At 37.5% G+C, this 16,538-nt stretch overlaps 1 protein-coding gene across 3 annotated transcripts in view; it reads right to left on the bottom strand.

The window, feature by feature from the left end:
- Nucleotides 1-138: 138 nt before the first annotated feature.
- Nucleotides 139-16,538, bottom strand: part of TOX (thymocyte selection associated high mobility group box) — a 229,538-nt gene continuing 213,138 nt past the window's right edge. For all 3 annotated transcript variants that reach the window (XM_058177267.1, XM_058177268.1, XM_058177269.1), the window contains 3 exons: nucleotides 10,473-10,859; nucleotides 2,505-2,656; nucleotides 139-1,065 (listed from right to left, as the gene is read on the bottom strand). In XM_058177267.1, coding sequence (XP_058033250.1) covers nucleotides 1,029-1,065; nucleotides 2,505-2,656; nucleotides 10,473-10,859 — 576 coding nt within the window. In that variant the 3' untranslated portion in view covers nucleotides 139-1,028. The remainder of the gene's footprint in view (nucleotides 1,066-2,504; nucleotides 2,657-10,472; nucleotides 10,860-16,538) is intronic.

Genomic DNA, 16,538 nt, shown 5'->3' with positions numbered 1-16,538 from the left:
TTTTTAAAAAAATCCTTTTTAAGATGCTAACAAATTTACTTACAAACACCTATATTTATTATTTCATAAATAGGCGCAACAGCTTCCATAAAAAAAGATTAAATACAGACACAGGATGAAGAAACAATAATACAGAGCCATATGTAAAGATTATAATTTAGCTGTTTCCAATCTGTTTCTGCATCTAATAAAATATCAAGAAAGCATTTGGCAGTTTTATACATAAGAGGACGTAAATGACATTTACTAACTGTTACACATAAAGTGATAAAAAAGCAGTTTTAGGCAGTACAAAATAAATGTGTTTGCTCTTTTCCCAATATCACTTTTTTTCTTTGTATAATTAATGACACAAAGCCAATTTCTGTTTAATTAAAATCATTTGGGAATAATTTTCATATTTCTTTGCAGAGTTTGAAAATATAGAACTATTAGTCAGTTGCTTAAAAATGAAGTAAAAATATGAATGTTTGCCAATTTAACCCCCTTTGTGAAATCAATAAACTGGAATGAGCCAGTTTCAAAGTACAATTAGCTACAAAAAACATTCACATTTTATACTCTAGGAGAGTGAAACATAGATGCTATTTACAACTTGCTATGACTGCTACATAAAGCCATTTAAAAAGTCTTTAGTAGTTTCATATAAACACCCATTATGAAAACCAATGGAAAATCCAGGACTTTTATCCAAGACATCTACAGTTGCTAAGGCAGTTACTAGCGCAGCACTTCACAGCAAAAATAAAAACCAACAAAATCCAAATGGTCAAATCCTCCTCCTGCAAGGAAGGAAGAAAAGCAATGTCCATTTAAGGGAGGAGAAAGAAAAAGAAAGGAGGGGTGGAGGAACAAGACATTTTTTTTCCCAGAGTGAATGACCCACCAGCAAAAATAGTCCTAAGTGCTTAGCGACTTTATATGTTCTAAATAAATGCAGAACTGCCTTGACTGCATAAAGCAATCCATGATGAAAAGACTTCCCTGCATTCCTCAGCGAAAAGAAGAGATGCATTTCCAAAATATTTTCAGGTAAGATACAGTGCTTTGTCCCTCTGCATGGCCCTATTGAAGAGAGGAGGGAGAAAAAAGAAGTTAGGAGTCACATTAAAAAGCAAATTTAAGTGGGGACAAGGGATAGGATTCTGTTAATCTCTGAATCCATGCTATGATTTTTCAAAGCTGCTGAAACAGTCATACTATATTTCATATTCTCATTAAACTCAGGCGAAGCTTTATTTTCACAGAGAGCTTATTGTTGAAAGAAAGCCATATTCTTTTGATACTGGAGAAAAACCTGTGTGGGGAAACTCCAGAAATTTTATTATCTCAAATGTAATATTTATTCTGGTGGGAGATTTTAAAACCTCTTTTCTTTATAGCACTTTGTGGTGGGAAGTTGCAAATTAATAGTTCTTATAATTAGAAAGTATTGTGGCTGAATGAAAATATAATCTTTGCAAATTCCCTTCAAGTCAAATGCCATGAAAATGAATGCTTTGTGAGAAGTGCACCTATGGGAAAGGTACAGTTGGATGGTAAGTTCTAATTGAACTACAATTAGAAGAGCAAAGATACAGGTAGGGAACTCTGCCTATGTAATAAGACATAGGACTTGTCATCTCCTACATGCTCTAAAGCAGGGGTATGAAACTCAAGGCCCGCAGGGTGCTTAAATCTGATCCATAGGGCTGGCCTGGAAATAGCAAAGGACCGACCCATGGTGCCTTAGGCAGCCAAAACCGCCACCACCCCCACCCCATTTTCAGCCCAGATTGCCTCCTGCAGCACTCTGCTGTGCAGCCCCCTCCCACACCCCATTTTGGCTGGCAGAGTGCTGCAGAAGGCATCCGTCCTGTCTACACCCCCCCTTGCTGGCCATGGAGAACTACAATGCTGATCTGGCCCTTGAAGAAATCCAGTTTGACACCCCTGCTCTAAAGTCACTTCTTGAGAGTCAAGAAATTCTCTAGAAGGATGTGAGGTGAAGTATACTGTTCTACTGCAAAGAATAAACAAACATAAGAAACCATCTGTAAGAGTAGAGTGCCTTGTACTCATGCATAAGGTTCTCTGGATCAATGAACAATGTACTTGTCAAATAAAGTAGTCATAAGCTGTAAAAAGTTCAGAAAGCAGCAGCCTTACTTATAAATTATACTGTCTTCTGAATCTGCCTTACAAGTTCCCCAAGTTTGGTCACAGAACAATGGCAGCCAAGACTCAAGGTTGACCAGAGTTATTTAACAAAGACTTCTTTATATAAAGTTAATGTGATTGTCCCTTCTCAGTCTATAATTTTTGAAATGTAACTCTTAATTGTAGTCAAGAACTTCTCCCAAAACCTCTTTTCCTTAATTGCGGCATATGAAAATGATCCTTCCATATGAATATTTCTGTTAGCCTCTAGAATATATTTGTTGTATAAAAATGAAAACCATGCCTGAGTCCAGTTTCTGTTTTAAATGCTACTCAATGCCAGGTGGCATACACTGCCTGCTCACCCATTACTGCAGTAATCATTATTCCATTCCACAGTCTGTGCTGGGGGATTTCTGCACCCTGAACGAACATATTCCATTGCTTGGGTAACAACTTGTGCAGCTGTAGATACTGGATTGATAATATTCTGATAATCAGGCTGGAGAGTAAAACCCTAAAAACAAAAACAAAATAAAACAAGGTTTAATTATGAAAGCTAACCTCTCAATTGAAAGGCTTGATAAAGTACCGAGTTGTTCTTCGCCTTGCTGAAACTTGCAGCAAAAGGAAAATAGATGGGCACTTGTGGCTTTTCAGACGATAATTTTAATTGGTTAAGACAAATGCCAGACAACAAATTGCAATCATGTAGGGAGAATGTTGAGACAAAGAACAAAAACATTTTAAAGCTTTAAAAAAAAACCAGAAAGAAAAAAAAACCCAGGGCATTCAACATGAGAAAATAAAAGAAAGGTCTGTGTATTTCTTGAAGCTCATATTTCAATTCAATCCAAGGATATTCTATTAGTTAATTCCAAGAATATGCAACAGAATCTTTTTGAAGGAGGCAGGCAGCAGGTGGCTGAGTGTTTTATTAGACTACACCTATTCACAATTATTGTTCTCAAACCCCTTTTATTTGGTTCAGCCACAAAAGGACCATCTGCTGCTTCCTTTATTTGCACTTCTTTCTCAACTACACACACACACAAAAATCAACTAAAGCTTTTTAACCGTTGTTAGACTAATGTAGCAAAAAAACCAACAACCCTCCCCCTCTAACCCCCCACTTGCTGTTGTTTTCAACATGTTTAAATGTTTTCCAAATCAGAAAGCTGATCAGATTTTCAAGAATGCTTTACTGCCAAAAAGCCAGGAGACCTGCTTTATTGTGTATCATAATAGACCAACTAATGTACACCGGAGAAAACAGAACAAACCAGCCTAAAAAGAAACTTCCCAAGGACATCAGAGGATGATACATTAAGTAAATGTTCCGTTTAACTGAGCAGAACAAATTTGTCAGAAATTGCACTCTCTTCTCACTAGTTTATATTTAGCAAACAGAATAAATACCTAACTTAAACCAACAGGTTTCTAACTGGACTATTCATGTTACTATTTCATGAGTAGCTCATGAGGCAGGGTTCATTTAACAAGGGTAAACTTTTCAAGCACTATTTATTTTCAGGTAGGCCAAAATGGAGGATGGAGCCCTTAATTGCTCGAATATAAACTGCAATCAATTCACTTGGCCCATCAATGGAAATTCTTACAGTATCTCCAGATTTACAGGCTCCTGTCAACTAATCTCAGGAATGGTTTAATATTATGATGGGGGATAATGTTTAAATTCAGACACTTTCTAATTATTATTTTTTCTATATGGCAACCAAAATAAAAAATATACAGCCATTATAATGATTGGGGAGCGAGGGAGAAAGGAAGAGTAGTTGCCCTTCTAAATGAATTCCAGATTTCCAAAGCAGATTTGAGGTCTGGTTTTTTTAGTTTTTGGTTTTTTTGACAAACAAATAGCTCAGAAAATCTTGATATTTTGTGTTCCAGTGGAAAATAATAGAGTTAAAAGTATGCTACTAATATGCCTCTAATATTAGGAGTGGCTACAATACCTGTAAGCAAAAGCAATGTATTTATTTTACTGCTGTACATAGCATATTTGAGAACATCTGAATGTAATCTGGGGTGTCATATTTCTCTGAAACAGTTTTTTAAAATTTTATTCCATGACATTTCTTTTTAATATAAATAAGTCATATATGCTAATTTTTATCCTAGTTCTGTGATGTCTTGTTAAATTGTATAATACATAATTCTTTTCTAATCTCTTATGCTGCTCTTCCCTTAGGATACTTTTTAAACTTTTCCACATGATAACTGTTTCTTTTAACTGCCGAGTTAATATTTAACTGCATTTAAATGCAGTATGTTAACAATTCTTACGAATGGATATTGTTTTAAATCTATAAATCTGTATTGAAGATTTTAACAGACAAGATTTCTTGTATTTTAAGTGAAACTATAATATTAAAATGCTCATGTAATTTATGAGTTGTCTTGGAAATACTCTAAAACACAAGACATGCATTTGAAACAAAACAGTAATAGAGTTTTCTCCAGGCAAATGTTAAAGATCATCTGAAGTATTCTTATATAGCAAACCTCAGATTCTTTGTCTTTTCATTGTATGCATCAAAGAATGATTAATACCTTTTAAAAACATTGTGCTATCTGACAAACTAAAGCTAATATTTTATTTAAAGAATATTTAATTTAACCAATTATCCATATATCGTAATTTATCCTGACATTTCTGTTTTGCACGTGTTTCCCCGAAAATAAGACCCTGTCTTATATTTTTTTGAAACCCTGAAATAAAGGCTTGGCCTTAAGGCCATTGTTCAAAAGCCCAATTGGGCTTATATCAAGGGATGTCTTATTTTGGGGAAAACAGGATATAATCCTGCATAAAATTAACTTATTTAAGATATACAATTAAATGCCAGCTTTAAAAGTTCAAAAGAACTAAGTGCATCAAGAAATCAAGTGCATCCAATAAATTAACTGAATACTTTGAAATGAAATAATTTCAATAACCAGCCCTATATTCATCAAACTGTTATGCACAAAATTTAAGTTTAAAAATTTGTAAGATTAATGTATATTTTCAATCAACATATCCATGAAAGTATTCTTCGTTATAAGATATCAATTTTTCAACTTGTGACCTTTATAATTTTTGAGCCTCTTCATATATGCATATTCAGTTTCCTTTCTTGATAATTATAATTCAGCCATTATTAACTGCATTTTAATAGCAATTAAAAGCAAGTAAAGGCAAGCAATCCATGTCAATTTCAAAATTCAATGGGCTTCATCGAATTCAAAGTTAAAATAAGAAAAAAATCTAACATAAAACAAGTTCCAAACAATTAATTCATTTTACTGTGAATCTGAAATTAAGTAAGAGCTATGAACACAGGAGGACCTTCCCTCATAGATCTTCCCTTCAGAATAAATGTGTCAATATCCACAGCTAACATTGGAGTTGAATGGAGTTGTACTGTTTATACACAAACAGTATTTACATTTTGCAAAGGTTAACTTTTAACATGTTTCCTCCATTCCTATTATATCTTCCAAACACTGGATCAGGAGTTCTACTGCATCTCTGGTTAAACCTGAGGAACCCCATAGAACAGGGATAACACCCCCCGCCCCAGCTTTTTTAAAAATTAAAAGTTGTTCTTTTTCTTTCCACAAAAATTGATCTGCAACTTTTGAGTTGCCAACTTCTATATTATTCAACTGACCCACTGAACTCATTCGCAGTAATTCATGAATCAAAGCATCTTCTGAAACAAGAAATTAAGGTGGGGGCGGTAAAAATATTTCATTTTTTTTTACTCTAGCTCCTGCAGAAATCAACTGCATGACTATTTTTGAAATGTCTGGTTTGAAATCTTTCTATATCTGTCTGTCTTGGAACTGACAACTCTGATTAGTTGATTTGTTTTCTATTTTTGTTCTTCTTTATTTTCCGTTATTGCTCTTTTACATTTTGTTTTCTGAACAAAGCTAGATTTATTAATACTGAGAACAATAAGCAAAGTGTTACTGAATTAATAGCCTACTTTTCTGCTTCTACTCAAGAAAGAATAAATAAGCTGTCATTTAAATTTTTAAGCAGATTTCCTTATTAATGAAGAGGTTTTTTTTCTATTGTTAATTGCAAAACAGTAGGATAAATGAAAGTACATCCTAATATTCTAGTTTCTTAGATTTAATTTGACAATTTTGTTGGTACAATAATGCTTATTAAAATTATATCACAAAGCTAATGGGAGAATATCAGAAATACAAACGGAGAAAATAGGGTTTCAAATTGTTCTTCTACTTACTCTCAAGAGCAGCTCATGAGAGGTCAGATAAACTATTCTGACACAGAAACAGGTATCAGAAGAAAAGCTTTGCACACAATTGTTTTAAAAATCATAAAACTGAAACTCTATGAACTAAAAACACAGTGGTAAATGTTATGCGGTGCCACCCAAGATAAGATCAACAACCATTTTGTGGCATGCTTTGAATTTTAAGGTTCATTTCCTAGCTCCATGCTGAAATAAAAATAGGGCACTTGATAAAGATTAATTTGACGTCAGATGGCACATTTGCTCTTTAATTAGATTTCTGTATCCCTACTTGGGGGTTTTGTGTGGGTCTATAGCAAGTACAAAAAAGCTTCCAGCGAAACATAAACAGTGACCCTCATCTTCCCACTTTACCAGGAACTAATTTCATTTCCTGCCTGTCTAGAGAGGTATTTTCAACAGGCATCTAGGTTTTGTCTTCACAACTGATTTATTCATCAATCTCAATGTGATGTGTTTTTAAACTCTTAAATTACATCCAAATTCTAAAGCATCTATTTATTACACAAGGAAATTGAAAATCTGTCTGTGTGATATCACACAAAGATTCTCCATTAAGGTTATAAGGACAGTTGACAGATATTAATGATTTTTCTTCTTCTCCCAAAGCACATTCAAAAAACAATGCGAGGGGCAGTGAGTAGTGGAAGTGGCTAAAAGGAATGAAATACAACGAAATACTTACTGAATTTTAAAACTGCAGACAAAACAAGCCAATATTTTCTTAAAAAGCTAATGCATAATCATAATGCTCTTTTACAAAATGTTGTAAAAGAGTAGAAATGAATATATTTGAAATCCATGTCCATTTCTCATGGGAATTAAATACAAGCAGTCCCTGCCATAGTTGACTAATACAAGGATAATAACATTCATGTGTGTGCGTGTGTGTGTTTGTGCTTATGTTTGTGTAGGTATCTGCCTATCATGCAGAGATTACAGAGATGAGAAAAGATTTTTTCAGTACGGTATTATAAGAACAGTGCCTCTCAATGTTTACATTTTATATCTCATCAATTACACTAGCAAAGAATCTTGATATCACTATAATTAAAACAAAAATCCCACTTTTGGTACATTCATATGTTATCAAGCATTACTCAATATGTAAAACTTTTACTTATATTCTTCTTCCCTAGTGCACAATACATCTTGTCTCTTTCAAATTGACAAAAATCTGAAAATAAAGACTTTCCTCCCTATGTCTCTCCAAGGTGAAAGATGAAAAAGCTAGAATTATGCTTAGACAATGATCTTTCCACCACTATTACTTGTTATTGCCTGCCTCCACTACTGGTGGTTCTACTAGAAGATTAGTAAGGTGTTTTTTATATAGTGGTTACATGCCTCTTTCCCTTAGATGTCTGTCATATAGATGTCTGTCATTTCATATTTTCATGCGTTTCAGTATATAGTGCAGGATTTATCTTGGTTATTAAGGAGTTATATTACTACTTTCATTTTCCTGTGATTCAATAATATCACTGCACTCAGTCACTTAGTTTCTCCCCAAGCTCAATACCTTCTTACTAGGAAATCAGAACAGGTTACATATGATGGTGCAATTGACTATGTCCCAGTCACTGGGAAACGATCATTCTCTTGGCATATCTCCACGTAGGAAGCCACAACATTTTTTAATCTGCATTGCTAAACCTGACTAGGAATTATGGAACCCTTAGTCCAATTTTTTTTGGAAGAGGCAGACTATTTTAATTAGCTTTTTGTAATTACAAATATACACATGGCATATTAAAGGTAAAGGTTCCCCTCGCACATACGTGGTAATCATTTCCAACTCTAGGGGGCGGTGCTCATCTCCATTTCAAAGCCAAAGAGCCAGCGCTGTCCGAAGACGTCTCCGTGGTCATGTGGCCGGCATGACTAAATGCCAAAGGCGCACGGAACACTGTTACTTTCCCACCAAGAGTGGACCCTATTTTTTTACTTGCATTTTTTACATGCTTTCGAACTGCTAGGTTGGCAGAAGCTGGGACAAATAACAGGAGCTCACTCCATTACGTGGCACTAGGGATTCGAACCGCTGAACTGCTGACCTTTCGATCAACAAGCTCAGGATCTTAGCCACTGAGCCACCATGTCTATTCGTGACATATTAGAATATATAAATGGTACAAATCCAATGTTGAAAATAGGCAATTTGACTTAGAGACACAGATAAGAAAATAAGCTGACTCCTAGGCAGAACATCAATATTTAGGAAGGAAGCTGATCCCAAATTATTTGCATACTGCTTAAAAAACAAAGTATGGGGGTTGTACTAGAAGATCTCCAAGGTCCCTTGCAACTCTCTTATTCTGTATGCAGTAAGTTATCCTGTTGAATATTACAATGCAAGAAATATATTACAAATCAAAATGAGGTAGTTTTTGAGCCACAGTATATTTTTATTCTGTTTTAATGAAAACATTTTATGGGTAAGTAGGAAAATCTACGGTAAGTTACAAAAAGTCATTAGCAGTGCAAATAAAAGGCATCCATATTTATGTGATCTATTTTCTAGAACTCATTATCAAATAGTTTTACTTGAAAATAAAATGTGCAAGGTATACTTAAATTTATGATAACTACAAAGAAAATACATAGCTGTTTTTGCTTATGAATATTATAAGAAACTTTATTTAACTAGCTAGCCTATTGCGATTTATTTTATTTTATTTTTTTTGCTAATGAATTTAGAAGAAAATACGACCAATAAGAAACTTCAGATAGAGGCAAACTCTGTAGGTGAACAGGGAACATAATGGATTCATTTTAACCATATGTAAGTTAATGCACAGTGGGAGAAAAAATCTAAATGTGTGCACTTATGAAAAAAGTTAGGTAATTTTGGCATGTGCTAACTTAAAAACATCTGAATAACACATAGTACAAGGATCAGACTTACAAAAAAGGATACAACACATGTAAAAACATATTTTCAGGCTATGATATAAATTGATGACACTCCTACTATTATACTTTGTCAAATTAAATAATACCATCTAACAGAGCTAATAGTGCAATCCACAGTTCTTCATCACAATAAAATAGTGAAAGCTAGGATCTTCTATAATATTCCTACTTCTATGCTATTACCCACTTAGCTTGGAGACATCACATGAGAATTGAATATAGTTGTGGTATATGTTCTAAAGTAGGAAAATGTGCTCTGCTTTAGATTCAGGTTTAAATCAGAATGTCCAACTAAAATTTAGGTTCAGAAATATCATGTATCAAGTAGGTTAAATTGAGATATAAGCAACAACAGAATTATGATATGGCTGTGCCAGTTTCCACACTATATATTAAAACTGGAATGTTTTATATGGTTAAGGAGCTGAGCATCTAGTTGTTCGTTCGCTGTGGAGAAAAATGTTTTCCAAAGATTATAACTTGCTGAGAACTGAGAATCACCACTAAATGAACATGCCCAATAAATTCCCTCCCACTGATGTTTCTCAAATGATTTTATGTTATAATTCTTTCTTGCAAGCAAACCTATAGTTTCCACAATTAGGGTCATTGCTTGTGGAATAGTCCTAGAGTATTAGATAGATAGAAGAACAATTCTTTCCCTACAACCAGGGGTGAAATTCAGTAGGTTCTGGAGAACTGGTAATGGAAATTTTGAGCAGGTTCTGGAAAACTGGTAAATACCACCTCTGGCTGGCCCCCGAGTGGGGTGGGAATTGAGATTTTGTAATATCCTTCCCCCAGGAGTGGGGAGGGAATGGTGATATTGCAGTATCCTTCCCCTGGAGTGGGGTGGAAATGGAGATTTTGCAGTATCCTTCCCCTGCCACGTCCACCAAGCCACACCCACAGAACTGGTAGTAAAAAATGGGAATTCCACCACTGCCTACAACTATATTTAAAACTTTACTTCAGGATGCAGATGTCATTTAACAAAGGTCAACAGGAACTGTTCATGTGCCGAGTTTCCTAATTTAACTACATAAGCTGATTAATTAAACAAAAGAAGTTATTCATGACATATATTGGGTGGCAACAGCTTAAAATTTGGCAAGAACTTACTTGTTGCATTGTTGGTGAATGTATAGCAGACTGCACTTGCATTGGCAGCTGATTTCCAATGGATTGCTGCATTGTAAGTGTCTGATGTTGTTGTATACTGAGATGTGGATGAATTGGGGGACTCATCTGAAGGGTTGGTGGAGGAGTTACAGCCAGGTTGGCTATTGAAACAGTCACTGGCATTTGGTTGTTAGGCTTAGGTGCTATATTCCTTGGAATATTGGGATGTATGGCTGTTATATGAGGATTCATTCCGGTTTGTTGGTGGTAATGGGAACCTAAGTACATTGCTGAATGAGGCTGTGTGGATGCATGGAATACTGGTTGCTTTGGGCTCATCATCTGAGGTTGCTGGGATACCTTAACATCCACGGGTTCATTGTAGCTCTATTTAAAAAAGAAAAAAAGAAAAAAGCCCACCATCAATTAGTAGAAGTCTGAGATGCGCAGTTATCCTGAGAGACAAGGCACCGATAATGTTAACATTAAAGAGCTTCTATAATTTTTTTCTGAGTTTCCTGCATTGTTATTTTCTAATACCTGTATTATAAACTTGATGTGCTCACATAAATGCAGTAAAGAGTACAGTATTAACTCCCAAGGGCTTGCCAGCAGATATGTACCTGAATAGTAATTTATATCTTAAGGAGAAGTTGAAGGAATAACTATTGAAATATGCCAGGAAAAAAAATTGATAAAATCTTCCTTTGAAAGCAAGTAGTTCTATGTCAAAACAAACAATGGAAGTTTCCTATATGCCCTTATTCTATGACCTCCATGTCACATTTGCTCCATTTTCAAGTCAAAGTAAGTTTAATGCGACTCTAAGCTTTCTAGGGTCACTGGAGCCTGTGAGAGTCATTTGTATTCTTTCTGATATACACACCATCATCACCAATCAGCATATATGCACATTACAGAAATTGCTTCATTATCTGTAATAATGTACAGTGAAAAAAAATAACTTCATTTGCCCCCATCAAGCTTTAATAATGATAGCAACAAAAATGTATTTTCTCCAGTAAGCTGCACAAATTAAATGGAAATGATAAAGGGAATTCAATTCTCTGTGTATAGGTAAGAATATGCCTTTCAATTCTGCAGAGTGCTACACGTTTAGGCACACACACAAAATATATATTTGAAAAGGTGAAAAATACGCTGTTTTTTGAAAACTAAGGCAAAAGTTGCACCAAAAAAGGTAAAACATGTCAATGGTACTTCATTCTTATACCAATAAAAATGGTAATAGAATTTAATTCTTTATGAAGTTCATTTTATGAGTGATTCGTAATAGTTGATCAACCCAAATATTGCATACTATAGAGAGCTGAAAACTCTTTGATCCAAGTTATACCCTAATAAAAAAAAGGAAACAAACAAAAACATTAATTTAAGAAAAAGTGGATATTGCATGGAGTCCGTGAATACTGCTGTCAATAATTTGAAAAGGGGAAGGGATGTTTATCTCTCTCTCTCTCTCTCTCTCTCTCTCTCTCTCTCTCTCTCTCTCTCTCTCTCTCTCTCTCTCTCTGTGTGTGTGTGTGTGTATGTGTATGTGTGTGTGTGTGTGTATAATTTCCACATAATTCATAATATTTATAATTTTGCTAAGGGTAAAAATCCTAAGAATTTATGCTGAAGGGTAAAGATACAAGGGGCACAAGAAAAGCCACTAAACTTACAGAGTTAAACAAAAATCTGAAAACTGTATTTTTAGGATTTAGCAAGAAAAGTTTAAGTATATTAATTCAAAATCTAATATATTTAAACTTCTGAGGAAGAGAAGATTATTTTTCTGTGTGAGTTTTGAAGATAATTTAATCTTTATAAATTGTATAAAAATGTATCTCCTATTCTATATTTCAGGGTATAAAAATTTCATATATTTAGAAGAATAAGCATGAAGCCCTGGCAGTCAGATCTTAGTTGGGTCTGATAATGTATAATAAGACATTAACTAACCATCCTGTGTAATCAGAACTCTAGAGCGGGGGTCTCCAACCTTGGCAACTTGAAGACGTGTAGATTTCAACTCCCAGAATTCCTCAGCCAGCAAAGCTGTATACGGAATTCTGGGAGTTGAAGTCCACAAGTCTTCAAATTGCCAAGGTTGGAGACCCCCGGTCTAGAGAACCTTGTGAATGCAAATTATTATTCAGCCATCTTGAATGCAGTGTAGGAATCTACACTGAAACAAACATGAATACAAAGCATTATCTTTATGCATGATTTACAGAAACTTGAGGATAAGCATTTGTCTTATAATGAAGCCAATCTTCAGGGGCTGAAAGATTATAAATGATTTGTTACCACATATCTGAGATACTGAAATGGATCATAACTCAATTGTATAATGCCTGGTTTCCATTTTGGAGGTCCCAAATTCAATTCCTGGCATTTGAAGAAAAATAATTCTGCTTGAAAGTCTGGAGATGATTCTGTTGCTTTGTATGTACATTGAGACCTTCTGCACCAGTGACAAATTCTTTTTCTGTCTAATCACACTTGGCCAATAAAGTATTCAAGATTCAAATAAAGCATTCAAGATTAATTTCAGTATCACTGTTCATTTACCAGTGGCAAATTTCAAAATGGGAAAAAGGTTTGAGAAAGAGCGTTGGTCTTACCTGATACTTCTCTTCTCGATGTACTGCCGGAGAATCCAAAGTGTGGGTATTGCTCCACCTTCTTCCTTTGGAGACTGAATCTGTTGAGCTTTCTGCCATGCCTCTTCTGGTTGCCTCCCAGTTTGATGAAGAAGTAGCAGATGATTTTCCCTTTCTCTACCTTTGCTGTCCACTTCTGTACTCTGGACCAGACGGTGATGAGGGTGAGGTTGGATTCTCCAACAGTACATCGAGAAGAAGCGTATCAGGTAAGACCAACACTCTTTCTCCAATGTACTGCCTTGAGAATTCAAAGAGTGGGACATACGAAAGCCGGCATGTCCTGGGGGGTGGCATTTTATTTATTTTATTTTATTTATTTATTTATTAATCACATTTATATACTGCCCTATCTCCCTATTTTGATCCTGAGTCCCCCTCTCTGTATGAACCTTCTGGAGGACCCTTCTGCCAAAAGCTGCCTCAGCTGAGGCTAATGCGTCCAGCTTATAGTGTCTGATGAATGGGGATGGTGAAGACCAAGTTGCTGCCCTGCATACCTCCTCTACAGAGGCTTTTGTCGCCCAGGCGACTGTTGTGGCCGCACTTCTGGTAGAAACGCACTTTTCTGGGCCCTGGCAGAGCCTGTATCTCGTAGGCCTTGGCGATGCATGTACGAATCCATTGTCCCACTGTTGTTGCTGTAATCTTACTACCTATCGTGGAAGGTTGGAATGAGACAAACAGTGACTCCATTTTTCTCAGAGGAGCTGTCCTTTTAATGTCAGTGCGAAGTGCCTTTCTGACATCCAAGGTGTACCACTTTCTTTCTAGTTCATGTTTCGGGATTGGACAGAAATCTGGCAATATAATTTCCTGTGCCTGTGGAAGCGGGAATTAACCTTGGGTAAAAACGTAGGGCCCAATTGCAGTACTACCCTGTCTGTATGGAATATACAAAGATCCTCCCTTATAGACAGGGCTGCCAGTTCTGATATCCATCTGGCCGAAGTAATCACCATGAGGAATACTATTTTGCATGTTAGGTATCACAGGCTAGTCTCTCGTAAAGGTTCAAAGGGGCTGAAGGTGATTGCCTGTAGAACCTTGGATAGATCCCAGGTGGGGCATCTGTGCACCACTGGTGGTTTAAAATTGGTTGGTCCCTTAATGAAGCTGCGCACCATAGGATGATGCACAAGGGATTCTAGGTCCCCACACGACAACACTGATGCAAGTGCTGCTACCTGCCTATGTATGGTGCTTGGAGACAGCCCTTTGTCCAATCCATCCTGAAGGAATTCCAGGATCTGACCCACCGTTACTGAGATGGGATCGATGTTGCCCTTGGAGCACCAGCTACAAAAGGTCTTCCAAGTTAAGTCATAAATCCTATTTGTTGAAGGCCTCCTGGAAGCCTGGATTGTCGTGATGACTCGGAGATATATTTTGCTCTGTGTCAGGGCTTTCCACTTAAATGCCAAATGGTCAGATTTAGCCATTGTGGTTCTGGATTCACCAGAGCCCCCTGGCTGAGATATAACTTTTCTTGTGTTATCTTCCATGGTCTGTTTATCGCCAGGCTGACCAGGTCTGTGAACCATGGCCTTCTGGGCCAGTGGGGAGCTACTATTAATAATTACCCCTTTTCTGTCAACACCTTCCTGTTTACTTTCGGAGAAAGGCGTATATAGAAGTCCTTTTGGCCACGGGGTTCAGAGCGCATTGGTTCCCTCTGCACCCAGTGTTACAAACCTGGCTGTTTGATGATGTGGCGAACAGATCTAGGACTGGGATCCCAAACCGTTCTGTTATTTCCTTGAATAGTCTCAGGTGCAGCCGCCATTCTGCGTGATCAACTGCAGTTCTGCTGAGCCAGTCTGCCTGTACATTTGCTGTCCCTGATATGTGCTCTGCTCTGCTCTGATGGAGAAAAGGTGCTTCTTCGCCCAGAGGCCCAGCTGTTCTGCTTCTTGCATGAGAACTCTGGAATGTGTCTCACCCTGATGGTTGATGTGGGCCTTGGTGGCTACATTGTCTTTCAGGATGAGAATGTGATGGTCCGCTATCCTGCCCTGAAACCCTCTCAGGGCCAAATGACCTGCCCTGAGTTCTAGGCAGTTGATATTGTTGCCCAGTCCTCCTGTGACCACTGTCCCTGTGCCATCTGTTCCTGACAGTTGGCTCCCCAGCTGAAAAGGCTGGCATCCGTTTCAATGGTCAGTCAATTGTCGTCCTTGAAGGCACAGCCCTTTTCTGTGGCCCGAGATGTCCACCACTGGAAAGACTGTGGCACTTTGTTGGTGACCCAATCCTTGGTGTTTGAACTGCTTTCTCCAGATTTCTGGTAGGGTAGGAGAAACCACTGTAGGTGTCTGGTGTGTAGACAAGCCCAGGGAACTATCAAGATGCATGATACCATCTTGCCTAGGAGCTTTGAGAGAATGGCTAGTGGTACCCTGCAGTTTGCATGAATCTGATTTACTAATGTCCTTATGCTTACCTGTCACTCCTGTGACAGGTAGACCTTGCATAGTGAGGTATCTATGATTGCCCCCCAGGTGAGGCAAATGGTTGGTAGGAATCAGATGACTCTTCCCATAATTGACGGAAAACCTGTGATCCTGCAGAATCCAGGTAGGTCCTCTGACGCCTGATTTAGGAGGAGGACTGGATTAGTATGTCGACCAGGTAACATTGGACTCATATCGGTAGTGCCCTGATGTGGGCCGAGAGTGCTGCCAGGACCTTTGTGAACACCCTGGGTACTGAGGTCAGGCCGAACAGCAAGGCTCTGTGTTGATAATGGTGTCCTGCATAATAAAACTTGAGGAACCGTTGGCCAATGGTAATATGGGACATGAAGGTAATATGGGGACACGAAGATGTTACGAAGTTGTCCTCTCGAATGCTCTCCAGGATGGACTGGAGATATTGCATCTTGAACCTCTTGTAAATGAGGTGCTCATTTAATTTTTTCAGGTTGAGAATTGCTCTACACCACCACCACCCAAGAGGTCTTGGGAACCACAAATAGTATGGAATTGAAACCCTGTTCCCGTTGGTGGACCTGCTGGATGGCTTGAATGTCCAACAGGTGTTGAATTGCGGTCTCTATGAGGTTCCTCTTTGTCTTGTCCCCTGGTATGGGTAGTGTATAAAGAACCTTGGGGGTTTGGAGAGAAATTCAAGCCTGAGCCCTAGCTTCACTGTGCTTAGAACCCACGTGTCTGACATGGTTGCCTCCCATTGGCTTGCAAACAGTCCTAGGCATCCACCAATGGGAGCTTTTGTCCTGGGGTCACTTGTAGCATCAGAAGGGCTGCCCCCCAGAGCCACAAAATGGTTTCTTGGCCTGGAACTGCTGTTTGGCTCTGTCTCAGAATCCAGCTCTGATTGATGGTCAGGTCCCTGAGGGTACCTCCTTTGAAAGAAGCCTTGGCTGGTTTCTGCTGGC

Source organism: Ahaetulla prasina, chromosome 3 (assembly GCF_028640845.1).
Source record: "Ahaetulla prasina isolate Xishuangbanna chromosome 3, ASM2864084v1, whole genome shotgun sequence".
Lineage (NCBI taxonomy): Eukaryota > Metazoa > Chordata > Lepidosauria > Squamata > Colubridae > Ahaetulla > Ahaetulla prasina.
This window is presented reverse-complemented; position numbering and strand designations above follow the sequence as displayed.